We start from the raw sequence: 27,705 nt of genomic DNA, 5'->3' as shown, positions 1-27,705 counted from the left end.
ATTTTGTTTGTATTAAAAAAAGAAATAAAAATTAAGTTAAAAAATTAAGTATTTAAAAATGTATTACAAGCCAACATCTACACATAGAAAGTTAGCGCATTTAAAAATAAAGAAAACGATACCAACAACATCGTTTTTATCTTTGTAATTAACGAAAATATAAGTGATAATGTAAACATGTGTAAAACTGAGCAAAATGCCGTGGCGGAGTAGCGACACGCTCCCAGACAGAGGCTTGGCGGTCGACGCAACTACTCATACAGATATCGTTGGCGGTCGACGCGCCAAGTGTGGCTTGCGGCCTGGCGGTAAAAGGGTTAAAGCAGATGTGAGCATGATCAGAGAGGGAGGGCTTGTCAGACACATGCCAGCCGTGTATCCGATTAACCATACCCCTCGCCATCAAGGTCACATCTATCATCTCCTGCATGCAATACGTAGGAACATTTACCCACATTTGCAATCACCAGACTGCAGGACATTATATACTCCAGAAACAACTTGCCTCTGATGTTTGTTGTGTTGGTGCCCGCCCCACGCCTCATTGTGTGAATTAGCATAACAGCCAATCACCAACTCCAAACCGCTCCTCCCAACATGATCTACCAAGGCAGCCATCCCTCTGGAGTCTAATCATAATTAATACAATAATACTTGTGTGATTTTAGTGACTGAAAAAGTGGACTTAAAATGACAATTGGATATAAAACATGCAAGAATACTGGTCCAGTCCCTTGTGTACGATGGGCCTGCAAGTCTGATCTGCCAGGTTATGACTACAAAACTTCCACTGGAGTTGGTCTGCAGCATAAACCTTCAATAGGTGTCCATGTTCAGGTAAAACATTATTAGTTGCAAATGAATTGACATTTTTAATTCACAAACTTGACTTCTTTCAAACACTTATCGATTAATGAGTTCTGATGTTAGCTATCATCTCAATAGTAGTTATTATCAGATTAATAATACTATTATATAGTTCTTAATGATAGGCAGTTGTATAAATATAAATGGTTTCTGTAATTGGTTGAAAGCAAAACTTTTGCTCTCAATGAGAATAACTATTTTTCAGCTGGAACAAATACAATAGTTCTATTGCTTGCTTCTATAGCGTTTTAGATGCTTGTGGAAATATGTAACTACTAGCACAAACCCACGGATTCATCTGCAATTCCCTATGCAAAAATCCATGTTGGTTTGAATAGCTCCCATGGTTTCAGTAACACTTGAACTATTTTTGATCAATCTAGAGGAACTCCAACGTTGAAGTTCATAGTTTTATTAGTGAAAGCACTAGTAATATGATAGGATCCAGTGATATTTTCAAAGTGGAATAAGTCATATATCGTGCATCACGTAATTATTTTACAGTAGTTTTTCACTTTTAAGAGGATGAAAATTTAAGCAAAAAGTGTGAGTAATTCTATTTCAGGTTTTGCACTTCTAGTACAAATTAATTATATTTCTAACGCAAAAATTGGAGTTTGAACCTTGGATTTGCCTGAGAACCAATATAAATAGACCTATATATAATTTTGTATTGAGGTTGGATTCAAAATAGTATAGTTTTCTAAATTGTATGTATATAGATATTGTTATTTAAAATTAAAAACTAAAATCTACATGAATAATAGTAACACATTTCAGTACTTACATAATGAGAGTTGCCATCCATATCTAAAGATAATACGATACAGTAAAGTTCTTGCTCCCTAATCCATGTTCACTATGTCATACCATTTCCTCTGTCCAGTCTAGGAATTATATTGTATACCTCATCAATGAGAAATGGATTCGATGTCACCTCAATGATATTTTTGTCTTTAAAACTGCATTTAGTGGTCTTGCGTATTGCTTTGTGACCCAAAATAAATAAATTGGTTTGCCTTCTTGTCACGGTTTTTAAATAAGAACTGTTGTTACTTTTGTTATGCTTTCACACTATAAATGTAAAAAAATTGAAAATATTGGTTAAAATAATTAAACTTATGATCGTACTGTTATAATACAATGTTTACACATAGCAGTTGAATACATTTAACTTGCTCTTTGAATTCACATTACACAACTTTAGAGACCAAGATGGGATTTCTTTGCTGCTTTAAAGACTATTGGGGCGCAGCCCGGAAGGTTTTATGAAATAAGAATATGCCTATGTTCAGGAAACCTAGGAATGTCCATGTAAAATTTCAGCACATTTGGTTGAATAATTGATACGTGAAAGCAAAACAAACAAACAAAGACACTTTCACATTTATAATATTATTAGGGTGATTTTTAGAATCTTTTTCAGACACACACGAATAATTTTAAATACAAGGAGAACTTCCAAAACCTTTTAGAGAGTTGGACCACATTTTATCAATGTCCTCAGTTAAGTAAAAACAAAAGGTCCCCTACAGTCAGGTTGAATGAGTGATCTAAGGCATCTTTGAATCTTTAGTTAGAGAGAGCGCAGGTTCAAATCTTGACTGTGACCTTATCATTTTTTATCAGTACTATCGACTTTGTTACTGTACCGACTCACTCCTTTATTCTGTTTGATAAGACCCTTGGACAGGCCAGTAGCCCATTAGGACAGACAGAATAATGATAATGAGGGGTTTGGCATCTCCATTATTTTTTTAAGAGGACAGTTTAAAAAGAAATGGACTGGAGAACTTAGGAAACTTACAGGTTATTAGGAAAACAAACCATGTACATAGAGCTTGTGTTGTTCCCATCTATTATGGGTTTTGTCGCGTAGAATCCAAGTACACCTCTTAAATGTTTAATTCATTACAAATTGTCACCACATTCAATCTACTACAACAAGTCTTTATTATCAGTGGTTAACCTTTGTTAAGTAAAAAAAATCAAAAGGACTGAACTCGAATTCTATCCTTGATAAGAGTATTTAAAGGATACTGTATTACTAATATCTTCTAACAGAGTACATTTATCTTGCAGAACAAACCTGCTGTCATCCCAGATCATCTAAAAACTAAGGATCTGACAGTGGTGAAGGATGGCTACAGGACTGTGCTGACTGATGATCTGAACTGGAAACTGGTAGATGCTGATCCCACAGATAAGGCTAACAAGGTTCCTTGTACATCCCTGTACATCAAACGTTACGGAGAAAAGGTAATTTCAATATCCTAGCTAAAACATGTAAGGCTTGAGAGATCGAACATATTTTGCTGTAAAAATATTTAATTTTTAGTGAATTAATTAAACGATTAAGTGTTATTTAGGTAAAAGCTAACCCACCCAACCCTGCGAGACAGCTGGAGTCGGAGTACAGGGATAAGTACCAGAGACAGCAAGTGTTTCCGGACGACACATGCACAGTTGACCTTAGGCACCAGTATTTGTGTAGAGTAAGTGCTATAGTTGGATCACACCTGTCATTTCTAATATGTGAAATAGAAATAATACATAATACTAATATTTGCAAATAAAAACAGTATAGAGTAACATATAAATATTTTAACACACTTATTATGTCTTTCAATTCACCACAAAACTATTTTGGTGAACTGACAAAAATTAAAATACATGGGTTATTTTTCACATTTTATCTCTTTCTTATATCTAATCTAGAATTTGTATAGAGAATAAAAAACAACATATTTGAAGAAAATTTTATACGAAAACATATTGGGTACTCCAATTGACACTAGGAAGTTCCAGTGCATATTCTAATGACACTTTGACAAGAAGAAGACTCTTCTTTATATGAATTGTAAAAAGAAAGATGGTTTTTATATTCTGTACCCTAAATCCTTCCTGTCTAAAACAGAAAAATCTTTCAAATTTCAGTTCATGTTTCTCATTTGTCATTTGACGACAGTTCAGTTGTTGAATAAAAAACCTCTGAATTTTGTGATAACAATTACATTATTTTGGATAGTAACATAAAAATACTTCTTTTCCTTAACTTTTGTAGAGTACAGATTTCTCAGGTGAATTTTTGTAAGTGTGTTCATATAAAAAAATCTTATTTGCATGATTTTTCCTCACATAGTGATTTTTTTGTATCACTGAACGATGGCAAATGTCCAGAAAAATCCTGTTTCATTCAAAATCTTTCCATCATCAAAAACAAACTTCAAACAAAGAATCTAACTTTCACTCGAGAATAGTCCTTAAAATTGCATAACATCAGTTTGGAACAACCTGGATTTTTAGCACATCGTAGTTTGTTACTATACTATATTTCTGTTTGATTTCGATGTAAAGCAAAATAAAACAAACTAGGTTGTTATTATAGGTGAAGCCGGACTGTAGTCAAGCTCCACCTGCAGAAGGATTTGAATATGACGGCTACACCAGACTCCTGGACCCATACAACACTACTTATGGGCTTACACACCACTACATTCACAAGGTAATAATTATTCAGCTGAACTAACTAACAGTATTTCAATATATAATTTTGGTTCAGTTTAAAAATTCAAGATTCTTTTTAGTCTTTAGACACAATTAAAGTGCAATTCACATCGTTGCAGTACATGCCTATTATAAAAATAAAGTAATAAATCACTTCCATTAAATTAGCATTCCTCAATACAGGGATTCTGTCATGTAACATTTGGTAATTTTATTATATCAAATTACAGCGTCAACTTAAAAGGATAAGAATCTTTTAGTAAAATAATTATGTTATTATTTATAAAAAATAACAACTAAACAGTGTAAAAGATTTAATATCACTGGTAAATGAATATAAATTTTCCCAATATTAATTTTATTATTTCAAGGGCTTTTGGAATAAATGATTCCATCATCAAGCAACTTCACAAATTAATAAATTAACATAGAAAAATTATAATCTCCATTCTCTGAAAATTCGCTATTCTTCTCTTCTAGACTATGCTTTTTTTTAGATAGAACACATTATTTTTTAGACAGGAAGACACTTTAATTTGATGTACTTGTATGCATCCTTGATCAACCAAATTCGAATAGTTTTGTTGCATAGTTCGGTTAATTTTGGAATTTGTTCAGTATTAGAGGATAACTCGGCAGGTAAATTGTTGCATTTGTTTTTATAGTTCTTTTTGGACACCAACTACAAAGGATGTTCAGGTTTACTTAAATTATAGTGAAGTTCCTTTAATTAATCTTGAAGCTTAATAATATCTTCTCCTTTTAGTGATAGTATGGTTTCTAAAGAGTTTTTCTTTCTTTCTGAGATTTAAAAAAATATAACTCACATTAATACATTAACCTTAAATTATTTTCACCTTCACAGCCTCCATGATTATTATTCTATGAACACAGTGTTAGTCATAGATGGTTTGTAGTTTCCATTAACTGGGAAATGTACAACACCTTTTTTGAGGTTTTCATTCTGCACTATGGTTTTTAGTTTAATTTTGAAACCATCTTCTCTGTAAAATGAATAAATAAATAATAATATAAATGAATAAATGATTTATTTCCATCAATAAAATAATTTTTAAAGTAACACTTTTATAACCCAGGAAATAATGCTGGTCAGTATCAAGTAAGCGACCAGCATGAAAAAAAATATACATCTATTTAAAAAGAAATTAACAAATTTGAGTCCAGTTCTACTTTAAAAACTAAGAACTAAGAGCTCTCCGCAGCGTCCAAATAACACCATGCATCTAATATAACTAAAAAAGAAAACAAACTAAATAAAAAATAAAAATACAAAGCATTTCTTCTTAAACTAAATAGGTCTTTTCCAAAGTATTATCTTCTTATACAAAATAATATATATGTGTATATTTGTAATGTTTTTAACATAAGACTTTGTAGTTGGTTATAATTAAAAAAAAGAGAGAATAAATAAATAATAAAATGAAACTATGAGAATACTATTATTATTGTTGGTTTTTTTTATTTTTTTTATTTTATTTTTTTATTTTTTTTTTTTTTTTATATATATATACATATATAAGTACAAAACTAGACTAAAAAGGAGTTTAAGAACTCAATGCACTTATTTTGAAAAAGCCATTCTTTTAATTTTTTTGAAAATAATTTAACATTGCTAATTTTTTTAATTTTAAGCGGCAATTGGTTGAAATACTTGGGTCCATTATAAAGAAATGATTGTCTGAGCACAGTTTTGTTGACCTTTGGAATTCTATAAGTTATTTTTTGAGTGTTTCTTGTAGAGTAATAAAGGTTGTTTGTCCCCTGATTTCCGCTTCTAATGTAAAATAATCTTAGGACTTTGAATACAAAAAGATGTTGAACAGGTAGAATATTTAATGTAACGAATAACGGAAATGAACTTTCTTGTTTTTGTTTGTTTAAGATTATTCGCAAATAATGGTTTTGTGTTATTCTCAGTCTATTTAACAGGTATTTTGAAGCATTTCCCCAGCAAATTATTCCGTATTGGATACGTGACTGAATTAACCCAAAATAAAGTGATCGTAAAAGAGATTCATTACAAAAATTCCTTAAAAAATAAAATTTTCGAATACTGATGGAAATAGATTTATGTAATGCAATAATATGATGTTGCCAAGTTATTTTTTCATCTAAAGTTATTCCCAAATATTTGACAAATTTGACTTTTTCTATAGATTGACAGTTACAATCGATTAATCGATTTGTACATGTGTAATCGTGATATAAAATATTTTTTTCAAAGTCAAAGCCTCTTAAATCGAAATTTACATACTTTGTTTTGCTGACATTTAATTCCATTTTATTTAATGTACACCAATTTCTCAAAGTTTTCAAGTCTGTGTTTATATTTTCCCAAATTACATTAATGTTGCTATGCGAATAGAATAGCGCAATGTCATCCGCAAAAGTGTTTACTTGTCCAAGAAAATTTTGAGAGATGAGATCATTTATAAAGATCAGGAACAGATTTGCTGAAAGTACAGCTCCTTGAGGCACACACCTACAGTGACCGGTAGTGGCGGGCTAAGGCTGTTGCCGACCTTCACCCTCTGAGTGCGGCCTGTAAGGTAACTTCGAAACCAGTCCAAAGCCACACCTCTTACACCCATCGCTCTCATCATTTCTAATAAAGTGTCATGGCTTACTAAATCAAATGCTTTTTTGAAAATCAATAAAAACACCTGTTATTTTATTATTTTGATTAATACTACTATAAATGCTATCAGTTTACTTTTATTAGTGCGTCCTCCGTGGATTTTCCTTTTATGAAACCAAATTGGTTGTTACTTAATAATGAATTTTTGCTTATGTAATTAATTAATCTGATTCTCATGGCTTTTTCAATTATTTTAGAAAATACTGATAACAGGCTTATGGGTCTTAGATTATTTACATTGTGAACATTTTCCTTTTTTAATAATGGCACAACTATACTAAGCTTTAATTTGTTTGGAAATACTCCTGTGGTAAAGCTCAAGTTGATAATATAGGAGAGTAATGGAGCAATTTCATCTGCAATACGTTTGACTAAAACTATATTGAAGCTATCATATCCCGAGGATTTTTTATTCTTTAAACTGCTAATTATATTTCTTACTTCATTTGTTGTTGTTACTGGGCTTAAAAATAAAGAGTTCAAACTGGATTGGGGATACTTATATTGTGTACGTGGAACGATATTGTTTGTGCCTATTTGTGATTGTATGTTTACAAAATGTTTATTAGCCTCTTCAGCAATCATTTCCGGATTTACAAGAATTGTACCGTCTTCAAGTATTAGCTTGTCCACGGTTTTTACCACCCGGCCTCCAGTTAAGTTGTTTATTATTTTCCATTGTTGTGAAGCGTCTCCATTACAATTGGAGAGTTTATTAGAATAATATTCATTTTTTGTTAAATCAATTTTGTTTTTTAAATCTTTACAAAATGTACTATAGTAAGTTAAAAAATGTGTATCGTATGGCCTTTTTTTTGATATTTTATACAACTTTCTTCTTTTTTCTATGTTTTTTAACAAATTGTTAGTTATCCAAGGACTTCTAGTTCTAGCTTTATCTATCTTTTCACATTTACTTTGAGACTTTGTATTATTGTTAACAATATTGCTTAGTGTTTCGTGAAACTTATCGTAACATTCATTAACATTATTCATTGTGTAAAACTCATCCCAATCAACATTTTTTAACTGAAGGCTAATACTATCATAGTCAACTACTGTTTTTGTTTGCAAGCTGAGATTTTTATTTGTTTTCAATAAGCTAACTTCTTTTTGTTCCATGATTAGTCCTATAATGTAGTGATCTGTGATATTTATATCAAAAGTTGCATATTTAAATGTGTTTATATTTCTGTGTTTTATAAAAATGTGGTCAATACAAGACTGTGTTGTTTGCGTAATTCTAGTCGGAGTGTTAATTATAGATGCAAAACCGTTATTATTCATTAAACTTAAATAGTGTTGTGTGTGTGTGGATGATAAGTCTAACAAGTTAATGTTAATATCTCCAATAATAATAGCGTTTTTGTTTATATTTGACAATATGACTTCTAGTTCCGTGTTAAAAGTATTTTCTGAGAATTCATGTAACCTATACATACATAATAAATTGAAGTATATTTTGTTAAGTTTTATTTCAAGTAAAAGTACGTCAGCCGTTTGCATATTTACGTTGTAAATTTGTGTAACATTAATATTATTTTTTACAAAACAGACAACGCCTCCAGCCCTGTAATTGTCATTGCAGTGATAAAACATGTCGTAGCCCTCAATTGTGTATAAACTAGTTTCATTACTACTGATCCATACTTCACTTAATACTATAAAATCAATTTTATTTTCTAATTGGCATAATTCTAATAAGAAGTTGTTAAAATTTTTTCTCATGCTTCTAATGTTGGCATATATGAAAAATAAGTTATCTTCATTACTGTGAGACGAAAAGAAATCGCATTTTTAGAGAATTAAAAATTTGTGTGTTTTCAGTACTCATAAGGGGAGCCAAAAATATAGGATAAAACTAAACTTTTTCCAGTAAATTTATATGGTACTATTTAAAAGATAATAATCTTAGACTACATTTAAAGAAAGCTTCTGTCCTTTGTTGTGGCTTCACTTTACAACTTACTTGAGATTGTCAATGTCACTGTAGCTGTGGATTCTCGTGCATCTTTCTCTGTCAGTTTTCCTTGCGAAAAATTTTCCATCCCGACACCACGCATACTTGTAGCCAATGTCTTTGCACTTCTTCTTCAGGTTGGATAGGATGAGCTTGTTCTCTGGAGAAAGATGCTCGTTCACGTAGATCTTGTTGGCAGGGTAGGCTGCGTTGACGTCTTTGGCAGTGATGGTCCTCTTCTCCTTGTACTTGCAGATCCAGGCGTCCCTGGTGATCTTGCTCTGGAACTGGACGACCAGTGACGGGACTCTGTCGCGCTTGTACGACGGTATTCTGTGCGCCGCCATCACCTGGCTCTCCTCCACTGCCACGCCCAGCGTTGCTCCCAAGTCTTGGACGATCTGGATGATGTCTTCTTTAGGAGTTTCAGGGATTCCACTCACCTCAATGTTTGTTCTTCTTGTATACTGCTCAAGGGACCTGAGACGCTCCTTAAGCCCGTCTACCTCACTCTGTAGCATGTTGTTTTGTTTCTTCAATTCTAGGTTCTCTTTCTTCATAGCCGTCAGGTCTGTTTGGATGGCCTTCATTACTATGCTGGACTTGTCCACAGCATCAGATAAAAACTCAATTGAAGTCTTAATATCACTTACTTCTTTTCTGAAGATCTGGATCTCTCCAAACATCTCCTTCTTAAATTCATCTAACACTTGGATGAGGAATTCCTTGGTTAGATTCGAAGATGCTGACGAGCTGATACTGCTGGTTGCTGAGGCAGACTTTCTACACTCTTTGCAGAGCCATTCCTTACTTGCAGATCTTGTTTTCTTAACATCTACGTCGTCTTTAATACACTGCAAATGGTAGCACCGTTTGCAGTTAGCACAACACTTCACTTCACTACTGTCACTTTCGCACGTCACACTACAGACGCTGCAGATTGCAGGCATTATTAAAATTTGTTAAACAAGAATACTCGTTGAATATTAATTTGCTAAACGAGTCGAAACTCGTCGATGCAGGAAGCGACTTTGTACTACGGAGAGATAAGACGCAAGCTCTTATCTGCTCGGCTGACGGAGCTGGACTGAATGGGTGCAAATAGTATTTCAAGAATCCTTGGGGGCAGTTTGTGTGGGAGAGTGTTTGCTTTTTATGCTTTGAATAATTTGTCCTGGAGCAGATATTATTACAAAATCTGTTATTAATTTGTTTTCAGTATTCTACGTGTTAAACAACCTTTACATGAAGTAAGCCACACCACATGTCTCGTAACACACTTCGCTAAGTTTGAATGCAAAATTTCAAGTCTATAGCTCATTTCATTCTTGAGGTGTCCCGCAAAGAAACAGACAATAACACAATCATACGGAAAATAAATGTTTACATCTCCTTGACAGACAATAGAAATTGTACCACCCTACTAAGTGATTGGCTTCAATGATGCTCAGCCAAATCACATGGGTGGACATGCATCATCATAGAAACCAATCATTATGTTCTTAAATTTGAAAAATTATTTAGAAAAGGTCAGGGTTCTGGATCATACCATCTTGGAGTACACATTTGCTGTAGTTGGCTGGAAATACTACCCTCCAATCCGCCCTGACTCATTGCCTTTTTTTCTTTCTTTTGTTCTCTAAGGACGAGAAGCTTATAAATTGCACCTAGTCCTACAAGGACATTTGCACAACTTCGTAGTAACAGTATATTCTGGAAGGGTAGGGGCTGCCTCCTATCGAGGTCCTTGAGTATGAATTTAGTGCACTAATCTCAAGTCATGTCCCCTCGTAAGAAGGGGAGGCTAGCTATGAACCAGCCTCCAGTCAAAGCAGGCAGGGGGTGGCACACCTTTGGCAAGAACCTTTGACAGTTAGGGAACAAACCCCACCAACTCCAACAGTCATCTCCTGAAGTAGACTAGACCTATCGAATTACCCTTGCACCCCAGAGTCTCAACATTTGCGGTTAGTGATGTGCCGCTCCTGGACATCCATAAGGTTGCCCAGATTTAAGTGATAGATCGGTTTTTGCTGTGCCCAGTAGTAGATTCAACTGGGAGGTATAAACCAGCCAGAAGTGATGCTTGCTGGATACTCAGATAAGTTATAGTAGGGTGAGACAGGAAATATAGGAAATATATATATATATATATGCATGGAAGGTACAAAAAACTTCCTGAATTGATAAATTTAAGACTGCATGTCTAAAATAAACTCAATAGTGAATTGGTACAATCATGAATATTAACAAAAACCCAAACAAACTAATGTATGATTTCAGAGGAATGCTGATTTCTTCAGAAGTGAACCGATTGACATCACTCCAATTCTGCCTCCTCGGATCAAACCTGTTTATGACAAGCTGGTGTTTAGCAATCCTTGTTTCAACAAAACAGTTCATCGGCCATTTCGATTTGTGCCTCACTCGTAAGTACTACAATTCTTTATAAATGTCTGGTATTATATTGCTAGCCAGGAGAGTGTCATAATTAGTTAAGTATCCAATAGTAATAAATCTGTAGAGTTACACAGGGTACACCACTGCGAAGCTATCCATCATTACACCCCAGTGGTGTATTTAGAAAACTATTTATGGTCTCACTATTATGGTCTGGCAAGATGGGTACCAACAACAGAAATTGTACTATACTCACATATCTAACCTATATTCCAATGAAACTGCCAATGCAAATGTTATCCAAATGATAAATTTCAAATAAATGATCATAAGTCAAGTAAAAAAATACTGATAATATTTTATTCTATTTTCATATTATGTAAATAGAATACATTTTGTAAACAATTATAATAATTTTGTATAAATACGACAAAAAACTTAAAAATGTTCAATTGAATGTTTTTTATATTATTTCTGTTGTAGTAAACCCAAAAAAAACACATAAAAAATTCAAAATAAAAATTTACTTTTTTAGGCCACTGTTACAGAGACAAAAATACACTAGTCAAAGAGTTGATCATTCATTACTTAGCTGAAGACATTAAAATAAAGAAACAAATATCATATCTTGTTGTTATTTTGCTTGCAGAGGTTTTGATGTCAGAAACAAAGTCCAGTTTTGGTCTGCCTCTGGGTAATCTGGTGGTGTTCGACCGGGATGTGGCATATGACGAGGCTTCACATTCAGCATCTAGAGGACAAATCTTGGCAACTCCTGCCATGTACAAGACTGAGTACTCCTCTCATATAAGTGAGGGTTGGCCAGTCAATGCCTGTGTCAAACACAGTGATCGCGAGATTGAGTTGATACAATGTGAAGACTAAATTTATGCATTACTTATCCAAATATAAACTTGCTAATACAGTACAATACTGATATTTTATTCTTGTCAGGTGTAAAATTCTCATGTTCAGCCTTTCAAATTTTATTTCAGGCTGAAACTTAAACCACTGAATGCGTAGTTGGTTAAATATTGAATACATTTTTTTATTGAGTACTTGGATTTATATGCAGGACCACCAATTTTCAGTGCAATTAATATTGAGTTAAAGGAAACAAAAATATTACAGTTGCTTTATACTAATTTTTGTTTCCTCTTTGTTTTGTGTGTTGTTTTTGATGTAGGTAAAGTGAGTAATTCTTTCTGTACATTATTATTGTGTGTTTTATATTTTTATTTATAAGAATGGATCCTGCCAAGTAACCTCGGTCAGAGTACGTTGCACATCAACTATGAACAAAACTACAACAGCGAATGGTTCTGTGGAGCTCATACAAAGCATTGTTGATTGTTCCTCAGATCCTTTGCCTGGTCATTCTGAGTGATGATGAGTCTACTGTTATTGATATTCCATCTTGGAGTATTACAACAAGTATGTGGCCTATTGAATTCGTCAGAATCAAATAAATCTTTACTAGTGCCAGTCCCTGATCTAGGTTCCTCAATAGATTTGTTCATGCTCCTACTTGACGATATTTTCTTCGAAAGAATCTGCAAATTTACAAATGCTTATGCATTCAATGATGTTTACAGTAAACCAACCTTTACACCGAAATCAAGAATCAGTGTGTGGAAAGACCTCACTGTACCTGGCTGAAGACATTTTTAGGCATTTTAATACACACAGGCACAATAACAATTAATCAAATCCAACTGTAATACATAATACTTGCTCAATTTCAAGTATTTTAGCAATTTCATGCCAAGGGACAGGTTCTTGCCCATTATGCATTGGTTTGCATTTTTGCAAAACAAATGACAATGCTCTTATGACCCTGATACTGCAAACACCATAGATAAGATTCAGTCCGTTGTAGGTTACTTCAGTGAGAAAATGGAAATTGTCTACTACCCTCAAAAAGACATCTCTTGATGAGGTTATGGTACTATATAGAGGAAGATTGCACTTCCGTCAAGATATAAAGAGTAAAAGGCACAACTTTGGTGTCAAATTATACACCCTGACAGAGCATCACAGATTTATTCTAAGATACCTCATGTACACAGGCTAATCAGCTACTACTGTAGATGGTGTAGGACATATGAAGAAGGTTATCCTTCACCTTTTGAAGGATTATTTTGGGCAAGGCTATTCAGTGTATATGGACAATTACTATAACAGCTACGCCATTGCTTAAATTACCCTCGCTTTATTAGCTGAAAAAACAAATTGCACGTAGACATTACATGTTTTTCAAAAGTTTACACCTCAAGAAGTACCTGATCTATCCCTATAGGCGGGCATGAGAATCACATGCTATGCAAATGGTGTGATGGTTGGGAAATGGAAAGACAAGAGGACTGTCTTAAACATCTTGACTGAACACGAAAATAACATGGTGGATTTTGTTAACAAAAGAGGTCGTACAAGTCTAAACCTCTCCCAGTAGTGAAATGTAACGTTCATATGAGTGGTGTTGATTGTGCCGATGGCCGAGGTGCTGATGGCATACCAAGCATTTGAAAGAAAATCCCTCAGGTGGCACAAACAAATCTTTGTCCACACAGAGTAGAGTGCTCATAAAGATAAGGACAATCATCCTATACTTTCAACAAAATAAGGCGGTATGATAGCAGCAGAGCTAGTAAAAACCACTTCCAACAGTAAAGGCCCAGCTCTATTTGCAGCCGGCCCCTGTTGGGCTCAGAACTTGTGACGTCACTAATCCAGGAAACTTGGCCTGAAATATCATTTACAGTCGGGGCCACCAAATTAGGCGGGTGGGTGGAATTGCGCCGTTGCCAGATTGTGCAAACATCGTGAAATAGAAGAATCCCTGAATTGTATCCATTTTAGAGCATGATGTTGTTTGCCTTCTCCTGAGATTCCTGATGACATCTTACAAGTTACAAAGATGAAAATCGTATTATTGGCTTCAGGAGAGACTGCTGATGATAACGGTGTATACTTTTTGTATTTAAATACAAAAATGTAATTTTTAAATCCTAAATACCTACAAACCAATTTTAATTCATTAACATGGTGTATTAAACATTTCAGTAAGCGAGGAAGTTTTTTATTTTTTAGTTAGGATTTTTCTTGTGGCAAAGTTTTAGACAAAGGTATAAACTTTATTTTTTGTCCCAAACAAATTTTTCTCAGTTTACTACTAACTTCGCTGGGAAATGCGTGCAAACCTAAATTATTGAAACCAAACACGCAGAGCGATGCGTGCGCCGTGCGTATACACACAATTTCTACTCAACTTGTTTTAATAGCAATACTTTACTTTCTATTATTTTTATCATTACTCAACTATAGTACTATGTATTGTAACCGTAGCGAAAATTAAATAAATATTTTAAGTTTAGTAAAAATAACCATGATTAAAACAATCTGTTTTGCCTTCCTTAGCAAAATTTTTTAAAATATAAACATTTAAAACACGTGTAATAATAGAAATAATAAAGAAACATTTTTAAGTAATTATTATTAAACAAAATTCAGAACGTTAACTACAACACATTTAGTTTGACTATTTAAATCACTTTTTTTAATACCCTCTAATCGTCTCCTTTTCACAGGTGTTTTTTCATTTTCTCGTGAACTACCAGCTTCCTCCATTTTTAGTATGTAACTACAGTACACTCACTAACTAGTCAGACAGTACAATACGACTGGCACTGGCACTGGCAGGGTGGCGAGTGAAAGCTGCAGCGTCGGCGCGCCCCGACGCTTGGACTAGGCAACAATGTGCACACAGCGTTGCCAATTTGTGCCTGAGAGCGACCGATTCTCGACCTTCCCTCCGCTTCACCGGTCCCATACGTGGCAACAGCGCAAATCCACCCACCCGCCGTATTTGGTGGCCGTGACTGTAGACCTTCAATCCTGCCTTTTCACTATAAAAGATAAGTTTTTTCAATGTAACAAATTTTCAGCATCTGGTAACTGTAACTATACGGCAGCAGTGAATGTGTTCTTCAGTCTCTTTATCTTTTTGCCTGACAATTATATGAGTATTATTCATGTGCCTGATGGTTGGTTGTAAGTGTATCAAGCTAAAAAAATCAAATATATTGTGTGCTTACACAGTACAAACTAGCTCTTGGCTCCTGGACTTTGTTAATATTGTTACATAACCGACAGCCCAACTTGTATGCCAAGTGAAATTAAATGGGAGTTCTACAATCTTAAAATAGTAGATTTGTCTCTCTAACGATTAATGAATCACATAGTGGAAAATACATATCCAGCTGGGTAAAAATATTTAGTCTCTATCGGTATTTTTGGAAATCCCAAACACAACCTATTTTCTAAAAAGAGCCGTGCATTTTGAACTAGTTCAGTAATTCTTAAGTGATAGTGTGATGACTCATTACCAGGCCAATTCATTTCACATTAAACAAGCTCTGAGTATTGCTGTAATCTACTTGAGGTATCAGAAGTCTGTATTTATTGTTGTCACTGAAATTGAAGGAAAGGCCAGCCTGCACCAGCCTCTCCAGTCAAAACGGGCAGAGGTGACAAGCCCTTATGTACAGGCTAGCAATTGCCTTTATTACTTAGGAAACCTCACCAACTTCAACAATCATACTCCACAGTAGGCTAGACCTAATGATCTTCCCTTACAACCCAACATGTCATTTGCGGTTAGTGATGTGCTGTGATCTTTATATGGTTGCTGATTCAATTTTTATTTAAGAGTTTAATGGTACGTCAACTAAATAAAGTACAATATGAGAAAATAATCATATCTGTTAGTTTGACATTTGTAACTGTTTTAAATGCAAACTCTTCCACTTTGACCCCCAGCAGATCTAGTGTATCTGTGGTCAACTTTTTCCTTTGGTGAAATTCCTCTTTTGATTTCATGAAAAAGCAAGTTGGCTGTGTGCTTCTAGACTGATACTAAAAAAACACCCATTATCTAACTCATGAAAATTTGAACAATAGATTGTTTGCAGGGAAGTTTCTCACAGCAGCCCTTTATGCGATAAGTGATTATAAATGATCAAGTATTGCTCAGTTGTTATGTGCAGGTAAAATGAGGTAAATTCAAAATATTTTGTCTCATTTCTGAAGTAATACTGATACCAACAAAGAAAGAAAGATTTGCAGGAAAATTAATCTCATTATTAATATTGCTCACCTTTATTATTTTCTACAAATATTATTGGATAAAAGTAGCAAACTAATAATAAACATGAATTCGAACGCTATAATATGTAAAAAAAACTTTGTACTTGTTCGATAGTTACTTATATTACAAGGAAAACAAACTTAAACTTAAACTATAGGCTTATATTGCAATTTAACTGACTTATGCTATTAATGTATTTAGCTAATAATAGCAGGAGTGTGGTGGTATGAGATTAGATTAGATTTAAATAGGTCAAAATTGCATACTAATATTATAAGCTGTTGTTCTTAGACATTATAATAATTTTTATGAGTTACAAAGTCAAACATTAATAAAACCACAAAACTAGTCAAAAGTACTAGAGGAGTTCGCTTTTATTTTCAAAACGTTCTTTTACTGACAATTTCAACTCGAGACAGAACTTTTACTGACTTAGGTGTAACTAAAGATAGACTGTCTATACATGTAAACTGAAAAGTGCGTAAGAATAAACATTTGACTATCAAAACATAATTTATAATACAGTTATTATTTATTATGTATACCTTAATGTTTTCTAAGGCTTAATGTGTGAAATCTTTATAATTTTTCTGACCAATAACCAGGTTTACTAGAAAACTATTATAATGAAAATAAAAAAAAATAGTTAACATTTTTTTATATACTTTGTAATAAAATCATAGTTTTTTTATTTCCGTTTTTCAATTACAATTTAATTCCTTGAGATGCCAAGAAGGTACAAGTAATGTTTTAAGATAAATTAAGTATAAATGTAACATTGAATTTCTTGTAGAATACAACTTGAGAATTGTATAGTTGTGGAACATTTTTTACTTTGTACTTTAAAATATGTTAGTTCAATTTATTTATACTTGTTTGCCAATAAAAAATAAAATGATTAAAAAGAAACATTTTTTGAGTACACTTTTGTTAAATATAGTATTTTCTTTTTTGAGCTTCAAAGTTTGAAAAATAACAGACATAAATCCCAATTGTTTCCAAAATTAGGCTCATAAGTTGTATTCGAGTTAGAGGACACTGGGCTATAAAAGGGTAAATTTTGCCCAAGTCTGGTGTGATAAAATTTAATCTCTATATATTTTCTGATTGTGGTATTTTTGGGATTGTCAACTCTGGTTTTTACTACAATGATGACGAATATTTTTCTCATGCTGTATTGAGAAAGTAGAAACACTGATTTGGTTGATTATCATTGGTCAATAATAGTTTATAATTCAAACTTTTATATCATATCTATATCCTCAAAAAAATAACTAGTACCTCTTAACACCCAGAGCTTTAAATTACTAACAGTAAAATATTATTAGGTTAACAGATAATTAAGTCATGTTTTGACAATATGTATTTTCGCACACCGTCCAAATTCTTAGACAAGTTTGTGATTTATTATGTAAGAAATATTATGTTGATCTTCAATACATGAGAATTGTTGGCATTTTCAGCTAATCTTAAAACTGATCATAAATACAAAAAATTAAACTCTTACCTTATCCTACTTTATTTGATGTTGGGAGCAAGTACACACTTAAAACAACTGTACCGGCAGTTATGTTGATTTTTGTTCCGTAAGAACAATGCGAAATGTAAAATCATTTTATATTTCTTGTATTTAAAGTAAAATTACTTTAAAAATTCTAATAAACTGTGTTTTACTTTTACTATTCCTGATATATATATACGTTACTTTTCAAAATAAATGCTTAATATTATAAAACACTGCAGAGGTTTTGAAAACCACAAAGGAATTTACGTTCGGATACATACATTTTGTATGTAATAAGACAACTCTCAAAACTCTGGCTGATAAAAGGGTGTAAAATAGATTGAAGTTCGGTATTGTTCTTATGAAATAAAACTCAACATCATTTCAGTTCAACCAGCTCTCAACGTTACAGTTACCACTACACTCCTGTATCTCAAGTCTTATTTGGAACTATATTAAGTTATTTATTTGTTAAATTTAACTTTACTAAAAGTTATTATTGTAATAGATGTGGTATTGACATGTTCAAAATCGTATTTCTTTTTCTTGCTTGGTTTTTCTTCTTCTGGAGCTTCTGAAACCATAAAATGCCCAAAATTAATAAAAAAATATTCTCCAGAATAATGTTCATATGGTAAGATTGTAGATGCACTGTGATTTTGTCTAAATTTTTAAACTTTCACGGCTCTAATTTCTTTATATTCCAACAGCATTACACCAATTATTTACATGCAAGAATAAGTTTAAGAAGATGACAAGTGCAAAGGCAATGTGCCTAATAAGAATTAGTTATTCAAAAGTGACATACTTAATATCACCTGATTAGTAACATCTGTACAAATCAAATTATATTTGATAAAACGTCTTTATCATTATTACAAATAATTCTTGCCATTACCCCGATTGAACCACAATCAAAATAGAAAATAAAACAAACTTGCAGTAGCAACTTGAAAAATGCAACTGAAAATCAATAACGTTCTATTTCTAACATCAATAAAACGTCAATGTGTTTTTATCATATTTCCTTAGTTGACTGTCAGCGTGTAGTAGCAATTAAACAGCACTGTTGTGGATTTAGTAGTTCAAATAAAATCTACTATAGACCATTGTGTACCATCTTACAGCTGTTAGGCATCGTGTAGCGAAGCAGCATTTTTGAGAGGGTGGTGCTGTCAGTGCCAAGCATTTATGACAAGTCACCTCTCTCAGTGTTTGTGTAGTGTTTAGCCAAATAATTCACAACTTTAAAAAATGCACATAATGAGATGACATTTCTGTTATTATGTAAGGGGGAAAGTTCTCCCTATGAACACAAATCTCAAATGAACTGACCAAGTTATGATAACGTGCAGAAGAGTCTTTGCTGTTATCCACGGTTTGCTTTGTACCTGCCATTCAATGTTAAATTGCTATTCATTAAGACTCTTATATTAACACAATTTGACTTCTGTGATGTCGTAATGAGTGACATGACCATTGAGCAATCGGGCAGACTCCAGCGTGCTCAGAACTACTGTATCAGATTTATTTTAAATCTCAGATGTCATGAGAACGTTACACAATATTTTCAGCAATTTTAACTCATGAAACTTCATCAACTACGTTGTAAATTCCATATTCTTTCTATTCTACATTTAATTATCAAAACCAAATATCCTGTTTATCTGCCTGATCATTCCAACTTTATCTCTAATATTAGTGAATGACCTACAAGAAGAGGAGCCATATTACTATCAATTCCAATTCATCATTCAACAATTTTTAATAGGTCCTTTACTGTTCAGGCTTGTCGCCTTTGGAATGCTCTCCTCGATGATATTAGATATATTGAGGACCGTGCTCACTTCAGGGTGGGGGTTAGGGGCTAGCTGCTGGGGTGCCTGTTGGGGTGACGAGGTGGTGCTGCTTGCTGCGGTCATGTGGTCAATCGGTGTGTTAGAATGATTAAATGCTTCATTGCTTCTTTCTCTTTATTTTGAATTTTCATGTATTTTATCATAATATGTATAAAGTTTTTTTTATTCACACGACACGATCGACCGACCCTGGACTTAAAAATTTCTAAATTAAATACAGAACTGAAAAAGCTGATATTAGAATCTCCTCTAAAGCCTCAGATTTTACCCCTTCATCTTCTTCCTCGCCATTTGTTCACAAATCATGGATTACATTTGAATAAAAGGGGCAAAGATAAAGTAGCTGAAATGATTGCTAAATTACTTCTGCAAGCTTGTAAACCCAACATATCTGAGGTGAAAGAGTTACCTACAAAGATGAACTGTGAAAACCCCAAAATAACTATAAAAGTAGGAAAGATTCAAGTTGTAGAGGCCGAGATGGGCGGTGTTATAGAGGAGTACAAGAATGATACATCTGTAGCATTTGCTCATGCGATCTCAAGCGATTTCCACCATTATCGACACATGTCGGCTGGCGTGGCTGTCGTATTTAGGAATAAATTTGGGAGACCTCAGCCAAAGGATTGTGTTTGGGAAAAATTGGCTTGTCAAGAAATAGATGATGGAGCTGTGGTATACAGTCTCGTGACCAAGTCTAGTTACTGTGGTAAGCCTGAACTGATAGACTACGGTGCTGCCTTCAACCAATTGACGCAAGACTTTACAACCAGGGGTCTAAAAACCCTCATTTGTTCGCCTATGGGATGTGTGAGGGACCTTATCTTGCCCGAACAATTTGCTACTAACATTGTTAATTTTCAAAACGCCACAGGCGCATCTGTCTGCATTGTGTCCTGTGATCAACCAACAGCGAGAAGGTCACTCAGATGCGGACTCTCCCACCCTGAGTTCTTACAAAAACTGAAGGAAGCAATCAATAACTGCCAAAACAACACTCCAAGACCACAAGTAGAGTATCAAGAGCCTCAACCAGAAGACCCAGAACAGTCTTTTCCAAATGTAAAGCCGGTTGAGCCATCTTTAAACTTTCAAAAAATTTATTGCACAAAACCCAAATAATTAATAAACTCAAAAATATAAAACTTTTCCATCAAAATATTCAACATTTACAGTCACGCAGAGAGCAATTAGAAGTTATTTTGACAGAATTAAATCCAGACATAATAGTTTTAACCGAACATAATATGAATAACATTGAGCTGGAACGATTTAATCTTCTAAATTATTTCCAAACTACAAATTATACACACAGCACTACAACAGGAGGCGGCGTAGTTATCTTGGCCAAAGAGAGTTTAAAGATGAAACAACTGGTTTCCACAAAAATAGATGTACTGTGTCAAGATAAGTTGTTTGAATGCTGTAGTGCTAGATTTGAAACAGACAAGCTTAGCTTTTTATTGGTAGGAATATACAAAACCCCACAATTCGAAAATTCAGAGTTTTTAATTCGCCTGAATAACTTGTTTGAATTTTTAATATCTAAAGGAAAGTATGTCATCATCATGGGTGATTTCAATATTGACATCCTTAAAAATACAAATGAATCAAAAGAGCTAAAGAATATTCTTTTAAGAAATGGAATGAAGTATTTAATTGACTTCCCAACTAGAGTCACTGCCACGTCTAAGACATGTATTGATAATATAATAACTAATATAAGTATGGATCAGTTAAAAGTTGAAGGAGTGGTAACTGCACTATCAGATCACGATGGACAAATAATAGAACTAATGAATTTTCAAAACAATACAAATAATCAAAATTTAAAATTTTGGACACGAAATTTCTCTCTAGATAACATGAATTTATTTAAATCACTTTTGGAAAAAGAAAATTGGCTAACCCTTTTTGAATCGTCTATTGAAAATAAATACAACACTTTTCACAACATTTTTCAATATTATTTTAATTTATCTTTCCCGAAAATTCTAAAAAAATCCAACAAAAACAAAAAAACATGGATTTCAGAAGAACTAAAGGAAGAGAAAAATAATCTCATCCATCTAAACAAATTAGTTAGAAACTCAGGCTTAGAGATGTTTAAGAGAGATCTTAAGAATAAAAATCAACAATATAAATGTAATTTAATGAATGCAAAGCGAAGTTTTTATGATGAAAAGATTAAAAACTCTGAAAACATAGGTAAAACCTCATGGGAAATCATAAATAAAGAAACAAAGAAAACTTCATCCAAGGTAGCAGAGAAAAGTTATGTTTTAAAGTCTGATAAGGGGACTGTTTCAGACCCTAGCCAAGTGGCAAATAGTTTTAATAATTATTTTGTTAATATTATTGAAAACCTGTTAAGTAGTATGCCCCCAACTCATGATGAAGATATAACTCCTACCAAAATTCCCGAATTTAGGTGTCCCCCATCAGATGAAAAAGAGGTAAATGATATCTTGAACTCTCTAAAAAACAAGTGGTCTAGTGGGTACGATGAGGTCCCCATTAAAATCATTAAATTTGCAAAGGACCCCTTAATAAAACCCTTAGTACATTTAATAAATGCCTCTTTCATCTCAGGGATTTTTCCTAGTCAACTCAAAATTTCAAAAGTGATACCAATCTTTAAAAAAGGTGAGGAAACTGAAATTCAAAATTATCGGCCGATATCCATTTTACCATCAATTTCTAAAATTTTTGAAAAAGCAATGTATGTATTTAAGACTAGTGACACATTTAGAAAAATATGATCTTTTTGACTTTGAACAACATGGATTCCGAAAAAACAAATCTACCATTACTGCTTTAATTTGCTTTATAGAATCAATTATCGAATCAATGGATAGGAAAAATAAAGTAGCTGGAATCTTCATGGACTTGTCAAAAGCTTTTGACAGTATTTCCCACATTAAAATGATACAAAAATTGAACAAATTAGGAATAAAAAATTATTATTTAAAGTGGTTTGAATCCTATTTAACAAACAGACAACAATTTGTAGAAATAGCCAAAGTAAACAACAACCAAATTTTGAAATATAAATCAAAACCAGAAATAACTAAGTATGGGGTACCCCAAGGGTCAATTTTAGGCCCATTGTTATTTATCTGCTACATAAAATACATGCCTAGGTGTCTTAGTCAAATTAACCAAACAAAAAACCAACTCTGCATTTACGCAGATGACTCCAATCTTATTATCTCTACAAAGACAGATACAGAACTAGAAATAAACTCTTTTATTCAACTATCAAAATTACAAGAATTTTTTTTTAATAACAATTTAATCTTAAACGCTCAAAAGACTAATTACATGTTGTTTACAACAAAACAAAATAGGAAAGATAGCCAAGTCCAAATTCATATTGATACTGAGGTCATATCCCAAGTTCCTAAAACCAAATTCCTAGGTATTTACATTGATAGCCATCTGAGTTGGGATCAGCATATTGACCATGTCTTAACTAAAATTAATTCTGGAATTTATGCTCTAAAAAGGTTGTCTAACTTATGTAATCTAACTGTATTAAAAAGTGTATTTCATGCTCACGTTCAATCGCATGTATCTTACGGAATATGTGTGTATGGAGGTACATCCAACCAAAATCTCCATAAAATTTTAATTTGCCAAAAAAGAGCTGTAAGAGCAATGTTAAATTTACATAATGATGACTCGGTAAGACAACATTTCATTGATTTAAAAATTTTAACAGTTCATAGCCTGTATATTTTAGAATGTATTATTTATGTCAAAATTAATTTAGGAAAATTTTTAACACACAATGATATTCACCATTACGACACACGTAATAAAAATAAAATAGTTTTGGATAATCATAATTTAGAATTGTTTGAGAAGAAAAACCACATATAATGGTGTAAAGTTTTTAAAATCTTATTCCAAAAGAAATTGGCGAAATAAATGATCAGAAAAAATTCAGGTTATTGCTAAAGAATTTCTTGCTTAAAAATGCTTTTTATACATTTGACGAATTTTATAGCCTAAGAAACAACATGCAACTTAATTGAAATTTTAAAATGTTTTCGACAAGGTATTAAAGCATAGATTTAGACATTTAACTATAAGGTTTTAGATAAAAATTATATCTGGAACATACTTCGATATAGTCTGATGAATTATGACACTATTTATTGTATTTCAATGTACAAATATGAATAAAGATTATTTGAATTGAATTGAATTGAATATTTTAAGTATTGAAATCATTTCAGTATATAGATTTTTACTTTAAGTAATTTTGTATAGGTTAAGCATTTTTGTTATTTTCTATAGAATAAGTAATAATTATCACAATTTTATCAAACTACTGTAAATTTACTGTATACAATATGAGGTTGATTTGTAGAAAGGGCTTGACAGCCCTAACTCCGCCTCTTTAATAAAGGCATTTTTCATTTATTCATTCAATTTTTTCATTTAATTCAAAGTAGGCTATAACTTGTAATATTTATTTTAATGATACAATATAGTACAATTTTTAAATTAAAAAAATAATACAAATAAAAATAAATTTTTTGAATTTTTAAAACTTTGGAATAATAAAATTGTAATTTTTTAAAATTTTAATTTATTTCTATGCATCTTTTTTTATTGTCTCTTATGTAGATAGGAAAAAACATACCAAACTTCAAAATAGTAAGTACATGTAGAACTGAGTTATTATTTTTTTTATAACTGGGTTTCGATATGTTTGAATTTAGTATTTCTGTAGTATTGCACAAAATAATTCACAACTTTTTCAAAAATAAATATAATAGGATGATTTGTGTTTTATTATGTTTGGGGGAAAACTAGAAAAAGTTCTAAAAAAGTACATATCTGTAATATTGAGTATGACTTTTCAAATATGTTAGTACAAAATATTAAAAATCTGCACTTGCATAAAAGTTGTCTCTGATATTTGACAAATAGCTTTTACCAGCTGTAAACAATTAAATTAAAATACATAATCTATGTTTATTTGATTTATTATATATAAAATGCGTCTAAGTATAATACCATATCTCAACATTCAGTTACAGAATAATAAATATTCGAAAAGCCAGTCGTCAGCTGTTGGGACTTTTCGAAAAAAACGCACAGGCCGATGTTATCGCCTCTTGGCACTCAAAGGCTTAACGCTAAAAGATTTTAAGAAGCCACCACTTTGGAAATAAAACTTGTAAACACAATTATTTTTACTGCTATTAGGCATTTAGATTGTAAAGATATATACCAAATGTAAACATATTACAAGTCATTTTCAAATCAAAAATAGTTATATGTAAAATACAAAGTGGTGAGGTGATTATTAAATTTTGGAAGTTTGAATATGATAGTTTGGTTTGTCTTTAGTCTAGGAATAATATCTGAAAAGATTGGTCGAGAGTTCTGGAACACTCCATAAATATATTATAGTATATAACTATTTGTATAGTAAAGCAGTGGTTGTGAGAATTTAAAACATTTTTTATAAAAGAAAACATTCATTTCAACAAAATACAACGGGTTATCAAATTAGGGTAAATGCACTTATACTATTATTTTCTGACTCCTTAGAATGTATAGATTAAAATTATGTATAACCCAATGTATTATAGTAAAAGTTTTGGTTATTTAAAAATTGTTTTTGATAGCTACATATTTAATAAAAATTGGCCCGTCACCATGGGTAAAAACACACATCACCCATATGTTTAAGAATTTAGGGGCAATTGTTGTCTTGGGTCTTCCCATAGTTTTATCACATATCAATTCTCTCCTTACCCCAACCCCCTCAACCCTCCCTTATCCCCCTCAATGACCCTTTACCCAAATCCCACCTTACCCCTTATCCATCCGTTGGGGGTCCATTGAGACTCTTTTACTCAATGGATGAATGCACGTAAAAGACAATATTTTTAATAATTAACCATTATTGTAACCACATGACACATTACTAATCTCCAAGATTATGTAAATAAAGAACTTATCTATTGTCTATTCTCACCTGTACTAGAGCTACTCATTCCATACTCTCCTAAGGCATGAAAACCAAACTGAGGCACTGAAGGAAAGGCTCTACTGAATGCACTGCTCTCCTCGTTCTCCAGGAAGGGGTCTGTCCTCGCTACACACTGAGCCAGAAATGCAATGCGGCTTCCTCCTTCTGGCACTGGACCCACTCTTTCTGCTAGCTGCAACATTAGATAGCCTAAGTCATCAAAAATATTCAGAAACAGTATGGTAAACTGTATTGTGTAATAATGATTATAAAACCAGTTAAAAAATATATAACACAATTACTGATATTGCCACAGTTGATAAAAACTTAAAAACAAAAATATATCTAATTTGTACATTGGGTTTTCATTTTATACGTAAAAAAATACTCTGCTAGCCGCTCCTAAGAACATAATATGTAATTTCAACACGCCATGACGCCATGTGCGATATGATCCAATGCACCAGTTGATTTTGTTCATAATCTGCAGCTCTCTAGCCAAGAGGTCACGGACATTGGATTCCCAAGAAGGTATAAACAAAACATTTTTTTTTAAGGAGACCAATCCCCTTTTAAGCCTTATTCTGTCCGTCCTCATGGGCCACTGGCCTGTGCGAGAACCTTATCAAACAGAATAAGGGGGAGAATCAATACAGTATGAGGTCGATGGTACTGATAAAAAGTGCAACAGACAGGATTTGAAGCTGCCCTATGTCTAACTCAGACTCAAAGTCCAACGACTTAGACTGCTCGGCCATCGGTACTCCCAACTGGTCTGGCAAGTGTACCTTTACCCAAAATAGAATTTTATTTTTAAATAAAATACCACATTCATAGTCTAAAAATAAATATTATTTTAAATAAACATTTTACTAAATTTGTATTATTAACTGGTACAATGGCATCTCCATAATCCTCCAAAAAAAATCCACACCTACCAGTATCCCTGTTAGTATCGAAACTAAATGAAGAGCGTTACTATTCAAAGTGGAAGAGGGTAGTACAATACTTTACTGTCTTATGCAAAATTTGAAATTTACAGCTCAATTATTTTCCCAATATATCATCTTGAGAGTCAGGTTTAGTCAACACAGCCAAATCCTTACGGACTAATATGTTCCGTCATCGAACTCGATCTTACTTGCCTTAAATACTAACACAAAATATCTAATCTATAGCTCAATTTGTTGACAAAATATCCTGCAGACGAACTGACAGAAGAGAAACTTTGCCAGCCTTCTGAGTGATAAACATCGCTCAGCCAACAATGTTAACGCCGATTTTCAAGTATTGCAGAGACTTATAACAGCACTCTACATAATGCTAAAAATAACCTTTGGTAGCTAATGTGTTAAACTAGGGATTGTTTATTTTGACTTTAGAAGGTATAAGGCTTGAGCTGTCTTAAATGCTTGCTATTTTAAATGCCTATAGAGAAAATAATAAGTAGGAGATAAAAGAGTAAGTGACAAAAATTTTATGTTCAAATTCAAAGCAGATCTTTCTTTTTATGATTCACCTTCCATCCCACCTTGCCGAATTAGCTGCAAAATATAAACCTTACAAGCTTGTCTTATCTTGCAACGTAGACAGGTTTTAACCTACCTACAAACCTGTAAAATTTAGAAACTGAACTGAGCACACTATAAATAATATTTACATTTCTTGTAATATACCTAGCTGTAACTTACTTAAAATAAAAGTCTTTACATCTTTTACAGGAAGTGTATATTGTACCTGAATCTTTAGATGTAATTAATACATTAGACTACAGGTTTTGTATGAGCCATGTGTTTTCCAAAGTAAAC

At 32.8% G+C, this 27,705-nt stretch overlaps 2 protein-coding genes across 2 annotated transcripts; one reads left to right on the top strand and one right to left on the bottom strand.

Moving 5' to 3' along the window:
• The first annotated feature begins 690 nt into the window (after positions 1–690).
• LOC124373722 lies at positions 691–11,474 on the top strand. Its single transcript, XM_046832067.1, has 5 exons — positions 691–837; positions 2,950–3,126; positions 3,237–3,362; positions 4,256–4,372; positions 11,277–11,474. Exons 1-5 carry the CDS (start codon positions 691–693, stop codon positions 11,424–11,426), a joined length of 717 nt encoding a protein of 238 aa, XP_046688023.1. The 3' UTR covers positions 11,427–11,474.
• Positions 11,475–16,522: 5,048 nt separating this feature from the next.
• On the bottom strand, positions 16,523–26,107 carry LOC124373721 (F-box only protein 22-like; the record flags this gene model as incomplete). Its single annotated transcript, XM_046832066.1, has 2 exons — positions 16,523–18,617; positions 25,904–26,107. Coding segments are annotated over 2 exons (314 nt in total), but the record flags the coding sequence as incomplete, so codon positions are not given.
• Between the last annotated feature and the right edge of the window lie 1,598 nt (positions 26,108–27,705).

This window comes from Homalodisca vitripennis, unplaced genomic scaffold (assembly GCF_021130785.1).
Source record: "Homalodisca vitripennis isolate AUS2020 unplaced genomic scaffold, UT_GWSS_2.1 ScUCBcl_6248;HRSCAF=13366, whole genome shotgun sequence".
Classification (NCBI taxonomy): Eukaryota; Metazoa; Arthropoda; class Insecta; order Hemiptera; family Cicadellidae; genus Homalodisca; species Homalodisca vitripennis.
This window is presented reverse-complemented; position numbering and strand designations above follow the sequence as displayed.